Source organism: Heptranchias perlo, chromosome X (assembly GCF_035084215.1).
Source record: "Heptranchias perlo isolate sHepPer1 chromosome X, sHepPer1.hap1, whole genome shotgun sequence".
In the NCBI taxonomy this organism is placed as follows: domain Eukaryota; kingdom Metazoa; phylum Chordata; class Chondrichthyes; order Hexanchiformes; family Hexanchidae; genus Heptranchias; species Heptranchias perlo.
Genome location: NC_090370.1, coordinates 4,366,809 through 4,383,814, shown reverse-complemented (window position 1 = coordinate 4,383,814; position 17,006 = coordinate 4,366,809). Strand labels below are relative to the sequence as shown.

Sequence of the window (17,006 nt, the reverse complement as noted above, 5' to 3'; positions counted from 1 at the left end):
GTTGTGGAATCGCTTAGCTCTGTCCATAGCATGTTGCTTCTGCTGTTTAGCATGCATGTAGTCCTGAGTTGTAGCTTCACCAGGTTGGCACCTCATTTTTAGGTACGCCTGGTGCTGCTCCTGGCATGCTCTTCTACACTCCTCATTGAACCAGGGTTGATCCCCTGGCTTGTTGGTAATGGTAGAGTGAGGAATATGCCGGGCCATGAGGTTACAGATTGTGGTGGAATACAATTCTGCTGCTGCTGATGGCCCACAGCGCCTCATGGATGCCCAGTTTTGAGCTGCTAGATCTGTTCTGAATCTATCCCATTTAGCACGGTGGTAGTGCCACACAACACGTTGGATGGTGTCCTCAGTGCGAAGACGGGATTTCATCTCCACGAGGACTGTGCGGTGGTCACTCCTACCAATACTGTCATGGACAGATGCATTTGCGACAGGTAGATTGGTGAGGACGAGGTCAAGTAAGTTTTTCCCTCGTGTTGGTTCGCTCACCACCTGCCGCAGGCCCAGTCTAGCAGCTATGTCCTTCAGGACTCGGCCAGCTCGGTCAGTAGTGGTGCTACCGAGCCACTCTTGGTGATGGACATTGAAGTCCCCCACCCAGAGTACATTTTGTGCCCTTGCTACCCTCAGTGCTTCCTCCAAGTGGTGTTGAACATGGAGGAGGACTGATTAATCAGCTGAGGGAGGACGGTCGGTGGTAATCAGCAGGAGGTTTCCTTGCCCATGTTTGACCTGATGCCATGAGATTTCATGGGGTCCAGAGTCAATGTTGAGGACTCCCAGGGCCACTCCCTCCTGACTGTATATCACTGTACCGCCACCTCTGGTGGGTCTGTCCTGCCAGTGGGACAGGACATACCCAGGGATGGTGATGGAAGAGTCTGGGACGTTGGCTGAAAGATATGATTCTGTGAGTATGGCTATGTCAGGCTGTTGCTTGACTAGTCTGTGGGACAGCTCTCCCAATTTTGGCACAAGTCCCCAGATGTTAGTAAGGAGGACCTTGCAGGGTCGACTGGGCTTGGTGTTTTGCCGTTGTAGTGTCCGGTGCCTAGTGGTCCGATGCTGGGTGGTCCGTCCGGTTTTATTCTTATGACTTTTCGTAGCGAGATTTTACAACTGAGTGGCTTGCTAGGCCATTTCAGAGGGCAATTAAGAATCAACCACATTGCTGTGGGTCTGGAGTCACATATAGGCCAGACCGGGTAAGGGCGGCAGGCTTCCTTCCCTAAAGGACATTAGTGAACCAGATGGGTTTTTACGACAATCTGGTAGTTTCATGGCCATCATTACTGATACTAGTATTTTAATTCCAGATTTTTATTTAATTAATTGAATTTAATTAATTGAATTTAAATTCGCCAGCTGCCGTGGCGGGATTTGAACTCATGACTCTGGATTTTAGTCCAGGCCTCTGGATTACTAGCCCAGTAACATAACCACTATGCTACCGTACCCAGAGTGCAAAAGCAGAAAACTCCGAAACTGCAGCACCATTAGCCCTCATTATAATACATGTAAATCAAGACACTTGGAACTCAGGAGGCGGATTGCGGGAACGGTTATAAATCGCCGAGGGAACTGGGCAGGGGGGAGGGGGGAGGGATTTTATAGTGGAAATCCAGCAGCGACAGCTTCTGTTTGATTTTTCGGTCGCAAAAGTTACTTGCCCCAATTATGCACCAGAAATATACCAAAAACAGCGAGGAAATTCACCCCAAAACATCTTATTCAACAAGAACAGACTACTTTTTGCTTTCTTTCTAAAAAGACAGAAAGCATTTTCCCCCTTTCTTTCCCTTCTCCTGGTGTCTCTACCACATCCTCCAGCCTAGCTGATGGGTAAATGACTCACTCCCAGACCTCTGCCAATACCAGACAGAGACTAAATGCACGAATGCAGTCCAGAGAGAATCGCGGTCTGATTTTCCTTCCTGAGAGAATAGGCTTGGAATCAGTTCATAGCACCTCCCCGTGGCAGCTCAGAGACTGATACAGAAAAAAAAACCTAACCTGCAACCCATCACTGCATGAGGTATGCTTCAACATACAAACTTTAGAAGCCTATAGGAACTATCCACTGATCTTAGTTATGTCACTGTGGGGAAGCACTTATTAGAGCCCAAGCGTTCCCGCATTGAAAGAAAAAAAACATAAGAAATGACCAAGCAGGCACTTAACATGTCAGAGTGGAGCAGCAATCAACCAAACAAATAGAATGTTGAGTTATATTGGTAAACTAGTAGAGTACCATTGGAGGGAATGTTAAAACAGTGCAGTGCTTTGTGTTAATTGTATCCATATGATTTATATCAATTAGTGTTAATTGTATTCAGGTGGTGTGCATCAATTGGGAACTCTCTTGTATCCATTTATATGAGAGCTTATCTAGGGTGTGGAGTGGGTAATGTGGATCTGTGAATAAAGGCTTGGAAGCAACTGAAGACCAGGCTCTAGCATTCTATCCTTCACCACTGGGCTATCCAATTTATTACACTTTGGTCAAACCATAAGGAAGATGCCTTGGAGGTTGTGCAACCATAAGACTGATTACTCAGTCCCCCTGACACTAGCAATGAGAAAGACTTGAAAATTTGGACTTTTCAGCCTTGAAAGGCGGTGACTGAGGAGGCCTCAGAAATATACAAGATATATTCCAAAGCAGTAATCTTATTTTGGTATTAGCCTCACAAAAAAACAGCACCAAACCCAAACCAATTGACATATACACCATTGTCCTGAGTACAGACTTACCTCATCGGTCATTATCGTGGCCATCGACCTGCCAATCTCATGGTATTGCTGTGCTTTTCCAACCGGTCCCAGCAAAATGAAAAGGAATCTGCAAAAGGTCAGATTTCGGTATTACTGGTGTTATTTAGCATTTGCTGGTAACCTGCTGCCCTCTCAAACAAACAAACAAACAAAGTCATCACAAACTGCCATCACTATTACATCAGTGACAGGATCCGGCTCCATGTTACCACTGGTTCACCTATGTCATAATATCTCTATCATGGTTGCCACACAACATGCAAGCTTAACAGCCGAACATAATGTTAGACTAACTGACTGACTACGTAATATCCGACTACAGGCCAACAGGGTCCGCGGTGTCGGTCAGTCCGGAGACTCGTGTACACTCCAACTGTGTGTGTCTGTGTCTGTGTGTGTGTGTGAGATGTTGGGCTGGACCCTTTCTCTCCATGCTGCATAGAACGACACCCACCAACGTCATAGGTTCCGAAGCAGCACAGGATTCTCATGATACCACCCTGTCCACGCGTCTCCTTTCCTATCTGTGAAGAGCATCCTCCATTTACATTAGCTTGATATTTATTTTCTTTACAATTTGGGGTTTATTTTTTTTTGACCATGCTGACTCTGCGTCCCAATTACAAACAGAAATTATGTACATTTTTAAATCGACAACTGAAAAAAAAAGTTCTTAGAAGCATCTCAAATGACAGTTTGCATAATTGATTACTCTCGAGTTTATTGACTTATGTAGGCAGTAGGAGCAGCCATTTTAAGCACTGTAAGGTCTCACAAACAGCTATAAGAATCATCAATTAATCTGGTTGTGGTAATGTTGATGGAGGGAAGAATGTTGGCCAGGACACTGGTAGAACTGCCTGCTTTTCTTTGAATAGGGCCATAGGATCTTTAACATTCACTTCAACAGGCAGATGGGGCCTCAGTTTAATGTCTCCTCTGTCTGGAAGACAGTATCTCCAACCATACTGAATTCCCTCAGTACTGTGGTGAAACGTTAGCGTAATGTATGTAGTCAAGTTCTGGAATGGGGCTTAAACCCACAATATTTTGATTTAAAGGCAAGAGTGCTCTAAATGTCAGCCGTGGCTCAGTTAGTAACAATCTCACCTTGGAGTCAGAAGGTTGTAGGTTCAAGCCCCATTGCACAATTTAAGATGACACTTCAGTGCAGTACTGAGGGAGTGCTACATTGCTGGAGGTACCATCTTTCAGAGAAAATGTTAACTGGGGGCCCAACTACCCTTCCAGGTGGACATATAAGATCCCATGCCACTATTCAAAGAGGAGGAGTGGAGTTCTCCTCGTGTCCTGACCAACAATCCTCCCTCAACCAACACCAAAAACATGGTGATGGTCATTTATCTCACTTGCTGTTTGTGGGACCTTGATGTGTGCATATTGCCACATTTGCCTACAATTCAAAACTAATGAATTGGCTGTAAAATGCTTTGGTGCTATATAATACCAACACTGTCAATGTTGAGGGTTGTAAACTTTTACAGTTAGCTATACCAAAGGGGCAAGACAATTACTGATCTGTAAGGGTCACTACCACTAACTTAAGTTTAATGCCAACGTAAACTTAAGCAACAGGGGTACCACAAGCATACTTTTAATTTAATTTTCATTGTGTAATTTGCATTAATCAGTGATGCGAACTGGAACCTCTCCCTCTTCAGGCACTCAGCATCAGCATTGAGTGCCCCCAGGACATGGAAAATAGGGGAAATGGCCCAAGATTTACTTGTCCTGGGGCAACTGCTCCTTCCTAATACAAGAGAAATCCAATGGTGATGTCACTGAAATATAAAAAAGTGCCACAAAATCAGAAATTTTTATGTTAGTTCACAGATTGTGGAACTGCCCACACTAGTGCAGAATGTTAGAGACCTGTGCCTTTCTATCCTCTATGATAGACATGGCTAATTGCTGTTGAATTCAAAGGCATCTTTCTTTTGTAGACTTCGGATCTTTTAACAGCTGCCAGAGACAGGTTTTCACCCCCTTTGTCTTAGCCCGGTAATAATAATTGGCAAAAGGAAAGTAAGCTTTGTGTGTGTGCTATCCTGCCTGGCCAGGTGACTGGCATGGGCCACCCTGTAGACATCTTCATGGACACTAGCAATGACATGGCGTCGATTCCTAGTTTTCTGTGCACATTTTCAATTTGCACCATCGATTAGACTGTCTTTTGGGTTAATCTTACAGACATCAGTCAAAGAGTCAAAAATATTCAGTTTCTTACAAACATTCACCATTACCTCAGCTGGGTTCATCAGAACAAAATTAGAAAGTTGGTTGAGTGAAGTGGGGGGGAGGGGGGGGGGAAAGAGAGAAGAGGGGGAAAAAAAAAGAGGAGGGAGGGAGGAAATTCTTAATTGACTAGAATTCAGCTGATTTGGATTTATTTTAGAAGAAACTTTAAAATGCCCCATTCGGTCCAAAATCTTCTGTAACACCTCAACCCCCGCCTGCCTCAGGTGAGCCCAAATTTAAATGTCCTGCCACCACTTCCCCCCAAATCCCGTAGATTTAGATGTCCATCACTTTTCGCTCCTTTCTGCTATTCAGCCCAGGTTTAATACCCTGCCTCTTCCATCCCCCAGCCATCTCTGATTTCAAATGCCCCATCTCTTCCCCAATCAGCCCACCTCTTCTTACAGCCACAAATTTAAATGCCCAATTCTCTTCCTCTGCCCCGCTCTCGTACTCAGCTTGGCCACTGCACTATTTTGTCTCACCCACCAAACTATCAAGTATCTGCAAACCTCTGAACCGGACACACATCAGCTTGTTTATTCCTAGCTTCAGGCAAACGCAGAGAACAGATCACTGGTGTAAGTTACAATCTAATTCAATCAAACAGGTCAAGGGCACTTCAAACCATGAGGATGAAACTTGAGCAGTTTATGATCATAACAACAAGATTGAATTGCTGCCTTAAAGCTACTGCCAGCATACTAAAAAGAAAATACACCACGTTTCTTACCATCAATAGAGCACCACACAGGTAAAATGACAAAGGTGATGGTGACCTAGGATTTGACAGTATATGGGATCATTTAACTTTCTCAGCAGAGAATTACTAAGGAAATAAATTAAAGTATATAATCCGAAGCTGGGCACGATGCAACAATATAATTCACTATAAACACTGGAAATTGTCTTTTTTTTTTAAAAATGAGCCCTACGAGAAGGCAGCATGTTGGTGCCCAACATCATGGATTGGTCGTGTGTGGGTTTGATCCTTCACCCACTGAGTTCCCATGTCAGATATGCTACCATGGGAAGGCATTGAGTGGAGCTCAGACATTTCTCTACAAGGGAGGGAGGGAAGGAAGGTCAACCTGTGCTGCACCCTGGAGCAAATTCATCCAGCACGCTTTCATAGGCAGGAATGGGAGGTACAAAGAAAAAGTAAGGAAAGAGCATCCATTTATTCTCCTCCCCACTAAAGAAGTCTACCAATATCTGAATCCTACACTTATCTCACATCAGAAAATCAATGCTTTTATTTGTGCATTTCAAGTTCCCATCAGTGCACTACATTTAGAAAATATTGAGCTGGTAACATGACGATTAGTTAGCAACTAATGTCCTCCACGTGGAATATTGCTGTTAACTATTTGAAAATCTGGCTGTAAAATGTGTGTAATTTTTCTTTAATCACCATCTGAAATGAATAAAAATTTTCCATTTAGCATACTATAATGCAAAGCGTGCACAGCCATCATTAGGTTTCCAGATTTAGAAATCTATTGACTTCACGCTGTTGATCATACTGTTTACTGTCAAAATCTATATTATAAAATGTTAAATTTTTTATGATTAATTTCCTCTATTTTAGACAATTTCAAATTATAATGCAGCCCTGATTAATATTTGCATTGTGCATCATCTTTTTACCCACAGCACTTCAATCAATCGGAAATGAAACCTGCACAATGTTCATATGACTTGATCATTCAATTGAGCCATGAACACGGCTATACCAAATACCACTTCGCTTGCTTGAGAACACCATCTTCTTGCCATTCTCATGGACCCCTCTGGATTTTTTTTGTAATATTTTCATCAACCAACATCTCCATTCCTTTTGTAAGCACACGATCCATCATCGACATGTGGCTATTCAGTGTCGACTCTTCCTCTCCCCAAAATGGTAATAATTCCCCTTTAATATCATAACCTATGTTCAGTGAATTTCCAAATTTCATCACTTCTGCCTCTTGACCAAGTTCTTAACCAAACGTATAGAATGCAAAAGGGTCTTTTACCCTTCTAGCAGGAGACCAAGGGCTGTGAGGTAGCTGAGGGGTACTCAGGTCACACATATATGGAAGCCTTAAAGATATCAGGATTCAAAGTCCAGCTGAATGATCTAAGTTCCAGGAAGGGATCAGAAGGCAATCCAGAGGTCCCTGAGAGAGGGGAGACCTGCAAGGGCAAAAGATTGTTTTTGGCATCGAAAGATGACTTACTATAAATATTATTTTTAAGGGTTTTATTGTGGGGGGGGGGGTGGGAGGAGTGAAGCCAATATGGCCACCCAAAGGACTTGAAAGTTTTTTTTTTCAGGGATGCAATTGATCCTTTCTTTTATGTCACTATCCCAAAAGAAAATTCCTATTCATAAATGTTTTTCACCAACTACTTTTTAGTGAATGTGAAATGTTAGCCAATCAGCACATTTTGTCCACATTGAACACTTTACCAAACACATACTTTGAATTATTTAGAAGGGATGCCAAAAAAGTCACTTGGCTTGCAGGGTACACATTAAAGGAAGGAAACCTAACGTTTAAGTATTTAGTAAAGATGTGTTCCACAAATGTGATTTTGGGGAGAGGGTAGGAAGGCTTCATTGTTTTTTAAAAATCCACTGCAAAGCTATAAATGTCATCCATTTACTTTGTAAAAAAGATAAGTGGATACACATCTGATAGTCAAACAAAGGAATCCATGCACAGACTTGAGCACATCACTGCTGTACTGTCAGAGGTGCTGTCCTTCAGATGAAATATTAAATCCTTCGGCCTGTTCCAGTGGTTCAGGTGCATGTTAAAGATCCCATGGCACTATTTGAGAAGGTGGTTTTGGCCAACATTCCAACCTTAACCAATACCACCTAAAAATCGAGATAACTGGTGATTCAGCACATGGCTGTTCTGTGGGACATTACTGACCCAGATGGTTGCCACATTTACCTACATAACAGTCACTGGATTTCATGAAGTAATTCATTATGTAAATAATTTTGAGATGTGAAAGGTGGAACGTACATGTACTATTTTTAATAGAAGTCATCCACTACTACATGCCATGCAAAGCAATATAGAAAACCGAAGTATTAACTGACCTAGTAGGAATTGGAACCTCAGTAAGTCCTGTGAGGAGAATAGCTGGAGAGAGACGCACAAATGCCACAATTGGCCTTTCGAGAAAGTCTAGCTCGCCAACCAAGACATTAGAGGCTTCGGCACCAATAGGGATCTTCTTCATGAAGTGGAGGTCAACCTGCCAAAAAATGACCAGTGTTCATTCAGAAATCCTTCTAGTCAACAAGTGAAAACAAAACAGTCTAGATTTGAACCTGAATTCCAGAAATAAAAGGATAGATTCCTGGCCTGAATTAAATCTCCTTACAGGTGCTCCGATGGCTCAGTTGGTAAACGCACTCACTGTTTAATGAGTAGTTAAGCCGTACAGAACAGCAGGGTCTCGGGCTCAATCTCCAGTCTGTGTGCACTGAATCAGGTGATCTCAGCCAAGGATGCAGCAGGAGGAACACTACAATTGGCCTCAGTGCCCTTCGGCTACGGAGGGGGGGGGGGGGGGGGGGGAGAAATAAATCAATCAGGGCTCCTGCTACTATCCAATGACCAGTGATGGAAACCAGACATGGAAATCAGGCTGTTCATTAAACACCCAAATCCAGATCACACACTGCAGCAATTTAAGATAGGCTCTCTCATTTTGACAGATTTAGGATTTAAAGTAAGGTCTTATCGTTTTATAAGTCAGATTTATTATAAATTCTTCAATTTCTTAACACGTCATCTTTTAAATATATTTCAAAACTAGAGGATGAAAGCAAAAATAAGCAATCACTGTTTCACTCCCCTCACACACATTTCTGGATCACAGTTATATAAACCATTCCTTCTCCAGGAATAAGATGACTAATACGCTTGTATATATTCTTCATAACGGAAGACAAAGATGAAAGATTTATTAAAAATGCCAAGATCTAAAAATATCTTCTGCAAATATTTCACTGCATAATTTTCTGGGAAAAAATCCTAAATGCAGTATCAGCACTTTTCAGGTTAGTTTTGAGACACGTCTGTCACACTTCAGAGTTCACACTTTGTATAAAGCACCAACAAATCACAGCTAAACACACATACAAAATCAAAGAGAAAGAAAGCAGTCATTTCCAGCTGTTTTTTCTGACCTTGAGATAACCTGGACTCTCCCCAAGGAGAGAAGCCAACCTAGAGAAACCCCTAACAGCAATGTCAATTAGCCCCTAATTGATCTCAGAATGTGCCTTATTAGATTACTTCCCCAGAGGAAGTACCTGAGCAATGACAGGCCAGGCCAGCAACTAAATGGCACAACTGTGCTCCAGAGCTGAAACTAAGCTACAAGACATCAGTTAATATACAATGCAATATTATCAGCCTGGATTTTCCCTTGTTCAATAAAAAGGATTTTAAAAAATGCACTCACGACCTGCTTAGCAAAGAAAAAAAGAAAGCAATTAAATGTTTCATAAGGACAGTATGATGCAGATTTATAATTCATCCATAAAATGCATCCATGATCCCAGCCAGAACATGGGCGAAGGGTGCCAATTAGCAGAAGTACTTCCTTTCACAATGCAAAGGAAAACTGGAGTAAAGGCAGCCTGCCACATCCTTATGCATCTGTTAGTGCCAATTGCAGAGATGCTCACTGACCTGAGAACCGATCATCTGTCTGCCCATCTTTGTCATGGCCTGACATATAGAATGGTATGGAGAAGTTATTTTTTTTTGAAGAAGTGGGTTATCACTAGTTAGCACTCAGTCCTTTCACCAGCAGAAAGGGTCTTGTGAATTGACTTTGAAGAGCCTTAATCTAGTTCTTAGTGCTTGTGGGTTTACAGCATGAAATTAGAAGTGTTACTCAGAAACCTCAAAGATTACTGCTGAGGAGAAATTGAAATGCCACAATGATGCTATAGGGGTCACTCATCTGGGGTCAGCGACATAGCAGGGTGGAGGGAGCTTCACTCTGCATTTAGCCAGTGTGATATCTGACTCGGAATGTCATGCACCATTCCTGAGGACGTGTTGTGCCAGATTTCCAATCTTATAATACGTTAATGCAGGTATTCCATATTTAAGTTACTATATCTATGAAAGCTAAAGTCCTAAGAAAACAGATATAAAAAATTTAACAGGCAGGGGTGACAGACTCTTGAGACTCAATTCACCAATCATACTGGCTTTGTTAGGTCTCCGGTCTATAAATGAAGGTGTCTGTCCTGCAATGCATTAAACCATGTGCAAATGTTGCTCCTGTTAACTGAGTAGAGAGTGGGGATGGTACTAAACATTACGGAGGAAACTGTGACCCAACTTCCTACCCTTCCCGCTGAAGGATAATGTACAGAGATAAATTAGGAGGCAAAGCGATAAAATTGGAAAGCATGCATGTGCGAGTGAGCCAGAATCCAGCATGTGTGCATGAGTGAGCCAGGTTGACATGCTCTTGGATTCTATGTTTTCATTTTCTCTGGTAGGGCACTTGATAACATAATCTTGTGAAATGGTTCTGTCACGCTATTTTGATGCAGTCATTCACCTATTGATTTTAAATGGTTAACCGCATTAAAATGGCACCCGTAGGAAGTTTGTGAACTGGTTAACCATGTGCTGTTAGAAAAGCTTAAAGCTCCATGTCTCCATTCAGTGCCTTCTCCACCAGCTTAGCCAACGTCAAAGTTACAGTGTGGACCCCATATTATGCCACTTTGCACATTACACATTAAGGTAGTCCAGTGGTGCACTAAAGAAAAGTTCTTAGCCTTACAGTTAGAATTTTGTGCGGCTTAAACAAAGCACAAAAGGCCAACAGGATATATCCCAGCCACAGGCATCACAACCCGACAAACCAAAGTGACTATCTTACCTTGCCCGATTCAACATTTATGTGGTCATGGTTGACTCCATTTTTAGCTTCAAGATGAATCGGAAGAGACTGCGGGGACAACATTTGACCTGAGGGGAGAAACAAATCAGCAACTTGGAGAAATATTTGGAATGGAATGGGAGATCGATAGAATTGGATGGGCTTTTTTTTTTAAAAAAAAATTAAACTTATTCTCTTATTTAGGTTGGTTCATTATGTGTATCAGAGCCAACAGGGTGCTCTTCTCCCAGGCTCTGCCAGAGCTTCTCCGTAACCTCCCCAAGCAGGTTTGCCAAACCAGCTCATGGTTCCTTCTCCTCACAATGAAGGATTTTTCAGACTCCATTCAACAACTCCTCCTGCAGCATGCTGGGAGCACATTCCTACCCAAGGAATCATGGGAGCAAACTTACACACCGGCATTCCTTTGGCATAGTGCATTGTTACATTAATGGGCTGTGCTACTGGGCTTGCCATAGCTAAAAAGGTTTATTTAATTTCATCAGCATTTCCTCTGCATTCCCAGTACTGGGCACTGCAATTTCAGTAGGTGAGGCAGCATCAGTACTGGAAGCTGCTGAATAAACAATACTGTCTAAGGTTAGAGAGGCAATGATCAAAATCAATCTTTAAATACTTCAACTCCATATTAAAATGCAGTTGTTACTTCACTTGGTCTTTAATCAATCCAGAGAGATTTGGAACAGATTCAACCTACGCAATGATCAGATATCAGGACACCTGATCAGCTCCTCAACGTCCAGTATTTAGAATGAGCGCTGAGAGAAATGATTGCACCAAGTTACTCAGTTTAGCAAATAAAATCATATCATTTAGACTAACGTTAGCTTTGATTTGGAATCCAATGAGCACAATAATCAACTTTATTTTGATGACTGGGGTTAAGTCACATCATCACATTGCAGATAAAATACAACAATATGAAAATGACAAAACTAGTGACACTGCCCTAGATTAAAAATGAGAGAGAGTTACACTAATCACCCCAGTCAGAAAAATCAATCAATTCAGGTGAGGAACTTTCATTGTTGCCAGCAAGTTTAGGTACCTTTGGGATGGATCAAGTCAACTTCTGTTTACAACAGGAAGGACTAATTACCTGTTGAAGGCACTTCATGTAACAGGAATATAAACAAATTTCAGTGCTTCAAATTATTCTTGTTTAGCCAGGTATGACTGTACAGATGACAAATATGGAAAAAAGTGGAAGAAACAGTAACAAAAGGACTTCTTGTATCAAAGGAAGTGATGCAATAGGATGTGTTTGTAGATGGATAATGGTATCATGTTTGACAAGGAAAAGCAGAGAAGTTGCACATCAGGATCTATTGATTAGGATATTGATCCAAGAAGAAAAGCTGACTAAATCATGTACCAAGCAACAAACTATCCAACAGGTTGCTAATGAGTTTTTGAATACCAGAAAACATGGCCTGCCTCAAAGATGGGTCTAAGAAAAATAAGTCACTACTTTGCCATTTCCTTGTCCGATATTTTTTCCCTCTTTGCACGTAGCCACACCCCTTCATATTTAACCACTCAGTCGTTACCACACAAAGTAATAAGATATTGAAGAGCTCAAAGAAAAACAAGTTTTCATTTTTGATTTAGATTCCAGCCCAAGTGTCCTTACCAGTCTTGTCCATGGAATGAGGTTCTGACTGCTTTTTCCCAACCTCAGCAAAAGACCTGACAATCGGAATGAGATTATTCCTTTTCCTCTCAATCTGATGGTGATGTCTTTTCAGAAGAGCTTCACGGACTTTCACGCGAATGCTTTCGTCCAGTTTCATGGATGATTCCTGATGATCAAGAATCATATCTAAAACAGCAATGAGAGAAAATCACAAGAACGATCATCATAGGAGTAACGGCTCTGCCAGGTCATTGCTGATAAAAATCACTCTAGCCTCGTCTGTTCCTTTAAACTCTTCAGGAAGGATTTTGTACTTTAGTCAATAGGAGAAAAAAAAAAATCTATCAATTGAATGAGTCCCAACAATGAATTAGAGTGCAAAAGATTGTAATACGCATGTTTTCCATTATATGTCTGTAAAATTAATATTTTTGAATTACTAATGTGGGTGGAATATTCACACCATGAAATTGCCTAAATTCTATTTTGGAGTGTCCCAACCAGGACATTCCCCCACCCCCGCCAAAACAATATCCACACTGAGCACAAATGTTCCCACCATAGAAATGGGACCATCTGCAAGGCAAAGCTACCATAACAGGCAGTGCTGGAGGCACATTCCCTTTCCCCAGGTGGACTGACATATGCCTGCACTATTAGTGAGAAACTGAAGGTTAAGCTCATCTTTCCAACAAAAAAAGGAATTTGGTGAAGAAGCGTTACCAGAAATTCCCATTAGACCTGACAGATGTATTAATCCAAAATCGGTCCAATGTACTAAATGAGCAGCTCGCTCCCTGCTCACTGGTTTCTGTCAAATTAACCTTAGGGAAAAGGTCACTATCAGAACCCTCTAGAAAAAAAAAAGCAAATTGTTACAAAAAAAATGATTAACTTTTTTCCCCCTTTGTGATTTAACAATGAACTTTTGGGAGGCCAGCTTTAGGAGAGAGCTGAGGCACAACATTAAACCAGTGGAGATTCACATTCAGCTGTGGGTTAAGTTGAGATTTCTTGTGATCACTCTGCATTAGTGGCAACATAAACATTGCAGGAGGATCTCACATGGCCACTATTCATAGGGAGATGGTAAATACATTTCAGAACATAGGAAATCTCCCTGCCATGTTAACACATACAGACCAAAGGAATTCAATTTTTTTTATTCGTTCTTGGGATATGGGCGTCGCTGGCAAGGCCGGCATTTCTTGCCCATCCCCAATTGCCCTTGAGAAGGTGGTGGTGAGCCGCCTTCTTGAACCGCTGCAGTCCGTGTGGTGACGGTTCTCCCACAGTGCTGTTAGGAAGGAAGTTCCAGGATTTTGACCCAGCGACGATGAAGGAACGGCGATATATTTCCAAGTCGGGATGGCGTGTGACTTGGAGGGGAACGTGCAGGTGGTGTTGTTCCCACGTGCCTGCTGCTCTGGTCTTTCTAGGTGGTAGAGGTTGCGGGTTTGGGAGGTGCTGTCGAAGAAGCCTTGGCGAGTTGCTGCAGTGCATCCTGTGGAGCCACAGTGCGCCGGTGGTGAATGGAGTGAATGTTTAGGGTGCCAATCAAGTGGGCTGCTTTGTCCTGGATGGTGTCAAGCTTCTTGAGTGTTGTTGGAGCTGCACTCATCCAGGCAAGTGGAGAGTATTCCATCACACTCCTGACTTGTGCCTTGTAGATGGTGGAAAAGCTTTGGGGAGTCAGGAGGTGAGTCACTCGCCGCAGAATACCCAGCCTCTGACCTGCTCTTGTAGCCACAGTATGTATATGGCTGGTCCGGTTAAGTTTCTGGTCAGTGGTGACCCCTAGGATGTTGATGGTGGGGTTTTGGCGATGGTAGTGCCGTTGAATGTCAAGGGGAGGTGGTCATTGCCTGGCACTTATCTGGCGCGAATGTTACTTGCCACTTATGAGCCCAAGCCTGGATGTTGTCCAGGTCTAGCTGCATGTGGACTCTGACTGCTTCATTATTTGAGGGGTTGTGAATGGAACTGAACACTGCAATCATCAGCGAACATCCCCATTTCTGACCTTATGATGGAGGGAAGGTCATTGATGAAGCAGCTGAAGATGGTTGGGCCGAGGACACTGCCCTGAGGAACTCCTACAGCAATGCCCTGGGGCTGAGATGATTGGCCTCCAACAACCACTACCATCTTCCTTTGTGCTAGGTATGATTCCAGTCACTGGAGAGTTTTCCCCAATTCCCATTGACTTCAATTTTACTGGGGCTCCTTGGTGCCATACTCGGTCAAATGCTGCCTTGATGTCAAGGGCAGTCACTCTCACCTCACCTCTGGAATTCAGCTCTTTTGTCCATGTTTGGACCAAGGCTGTAATGAGGTCTGGAGCAGAGTGGTCCTGGCGGAACCCAAACGGAGCATCGGTAAGCAGGTTATTGGTGAGTAAGTGCCGCTTGATAGCACTGTCGACGACACCTTCCATCACTTTGCTGATGATTGAGAGTAGACTGATGGGGCGGTAATTGGCCGGATTGGATTTGTCCTGCTTTTTGTGAACAGGACATACCTGGGCAATTTTCCCCATTGTCGGGTAGATCCCAGTGTTGTAGCTGTACTGGAACAGCTTGGCTAGAGGCGCGGCTAGTTCTGGAGCACAAGTCTTCAGCACTACAGCCGGGATGTTGTTGGGGCCCATAGCCTTTGCTGTATCCAGTGCACTCAGCAGTTTCTTGATATCACGTGGAGTGAATCGAATTGGCTGAAGACTGGCTTCGGTGATGGTGGGGATATCGGGAGGAGGCCGAGATGGTCGTCCACTCGCCACTTCTGGCTGAAGATGGTTGCAAACGCTTCAGCCTCGTCTTTTGCACTCACGTGCTGGACTCCGCCATCATTGAGGATGGGGATGTTTGCAGAGCCTCCTCTTCCCGTTAGTTGTTTAATTGTCCACCACCATTCACGACTGAGTTCAGCACCTCATCCGGGTGCACACACTCCCATCAAATTGCATTTGGATTGCATGCCATCTTATACGCCCTTTCCTTCTTCATCAGTTTCATCCAAGTCCATTCCCAGAAGAGGCAAGATTGCAGAAAAAATTATACATGTAGTTTAGCATTGTAAGAAGGTTTCAAAATACATGTCAAAAGTTATAAAATTAATTTGTTTGTGATGAAATGCTAGATCTAATAATTGGCGAGGCTATAGGAAGAAAGCCATTGGAACTGGAAGACTGCACAGGCAGGGCCATCAACACTATGAAAATCTTTCCCCAAGACATAGCACATAGACACCAATTATCTTGGATCAAAATGCTGCATAATTCATTACCTCTATTAAAATTCATAATGATTTTCAAAGGAAGGCATGGAGAATTTCAACTGACACAATCACCAAGAGATTCCCATACATACAACACTGTCTAAACCAGCTGCATGCATTCCCTTATTCTTCCATCCTGGTGAAGATTTTGTGCAATTATTGAACTGGTTTCAATATCAACACCCACATCAGGAACTGTACTTTCCAAAAATAAAATGTTTGGGCTGACTCTTGAATTAAAATAACCAAAGAATTGGAATGGAAGGAGGCACATTCTTCCAGAAAGATGTTCTAATGCATCTTAATTGAGAAGCCCAGGCAAAGGGCCAAGGTTCATTATGCAGGACACCACTAAGATTGGAAAGAGAAGACAAATAAAAGTTAGAGGATTTGTTAGCAGATATAAGACAGGGAATTTTAAGTCTCCCTGATCGGCAGGAAAGGAGCAGGAGAGCAGTTAAAATGGAGTTGGTCCATTTCCCACTCCATTCTCACCGATTCCCCATTTTAATGCCACTAGTTTAGGGGGAGGATGAGGTTCCCACCGGACTCAGAAGAACCGTTATGGTGGATGCACCTGGACAGATCTTTTTGCTGGAATGTGATTATTTAGAACACAGTTAGAGAGAAATTGAAATTGGGGAGAAATTTGTGGAATTGATTTGTCAATAACAAACTGTAGAAAATAGCCAATTAGAAAGGAGGAAAATAGAGAGGCTTAAATACTTAACCAGTTGGAAAGAAGCAAATTAACTGATGGCTCACAAGTCATAAAGGGGTAAACTTGAGATCTGTCTATTTGTTCTTGGGATGTGGGCGGCACCAAGAACAAATAAGTAAACGTCACATTTGAGCCAATCAATTTTCTTCTTCCTAATTGGTTAAGTCTTTTTTTCCTCCTTTCTAATTGGTTATTTTCTACTTTGTTATTCACAAATCATATTACACAGAACTTTCTTCTTGTTCACAACGAATACAAGAAATTTTATTTGAAAGATAGATATTTAGAAATACTATATGTTCTTCCTTTTTCTCTTCATTGAGATCAAGACTCATCAGTTTGTTACCTTAACTTACACCTTTCTCAGGTCTCTGGAACTCCTCA

At 42.5% G+C, this 17,006-nt stretch overlaps 1 protein-coding gene across 1 annotated transcript in view; it reads right to left on the bottom strand.

Annotated features, from left to right (window-relative positions):
• The window catches only part of LOC137307181 (electroneutral sodium bicarbonate exchanger 1-like), a 178,543-nt gene that overhangs the window by 54,871 nt on the left and 106,666 nt on the right, over positions 1-17,006 (bottom strand). Inside the window, exons 6-9 of the mRNA XM_067976546.1 lie at positions 12,623-12,811; positions 10,969-11,057; positions 8,147-8,304; positions 2,764-2,851 (exon numbers count right to left, since the gene is read on the bottom strand). Coding sequence (XP_067832647.1) covers positions 2,764-2,851; positions 8,147-8,304; positions 10,969-11,057; positions 12,623-12,811 — 524 coding nt within the window. The remainder of the gene's footprint in view (positions 1-2,763; positions 2,852-8,146; positions 8,305-10,968; positions 11,058-12,622; positions 12,812-17,006) is intronic.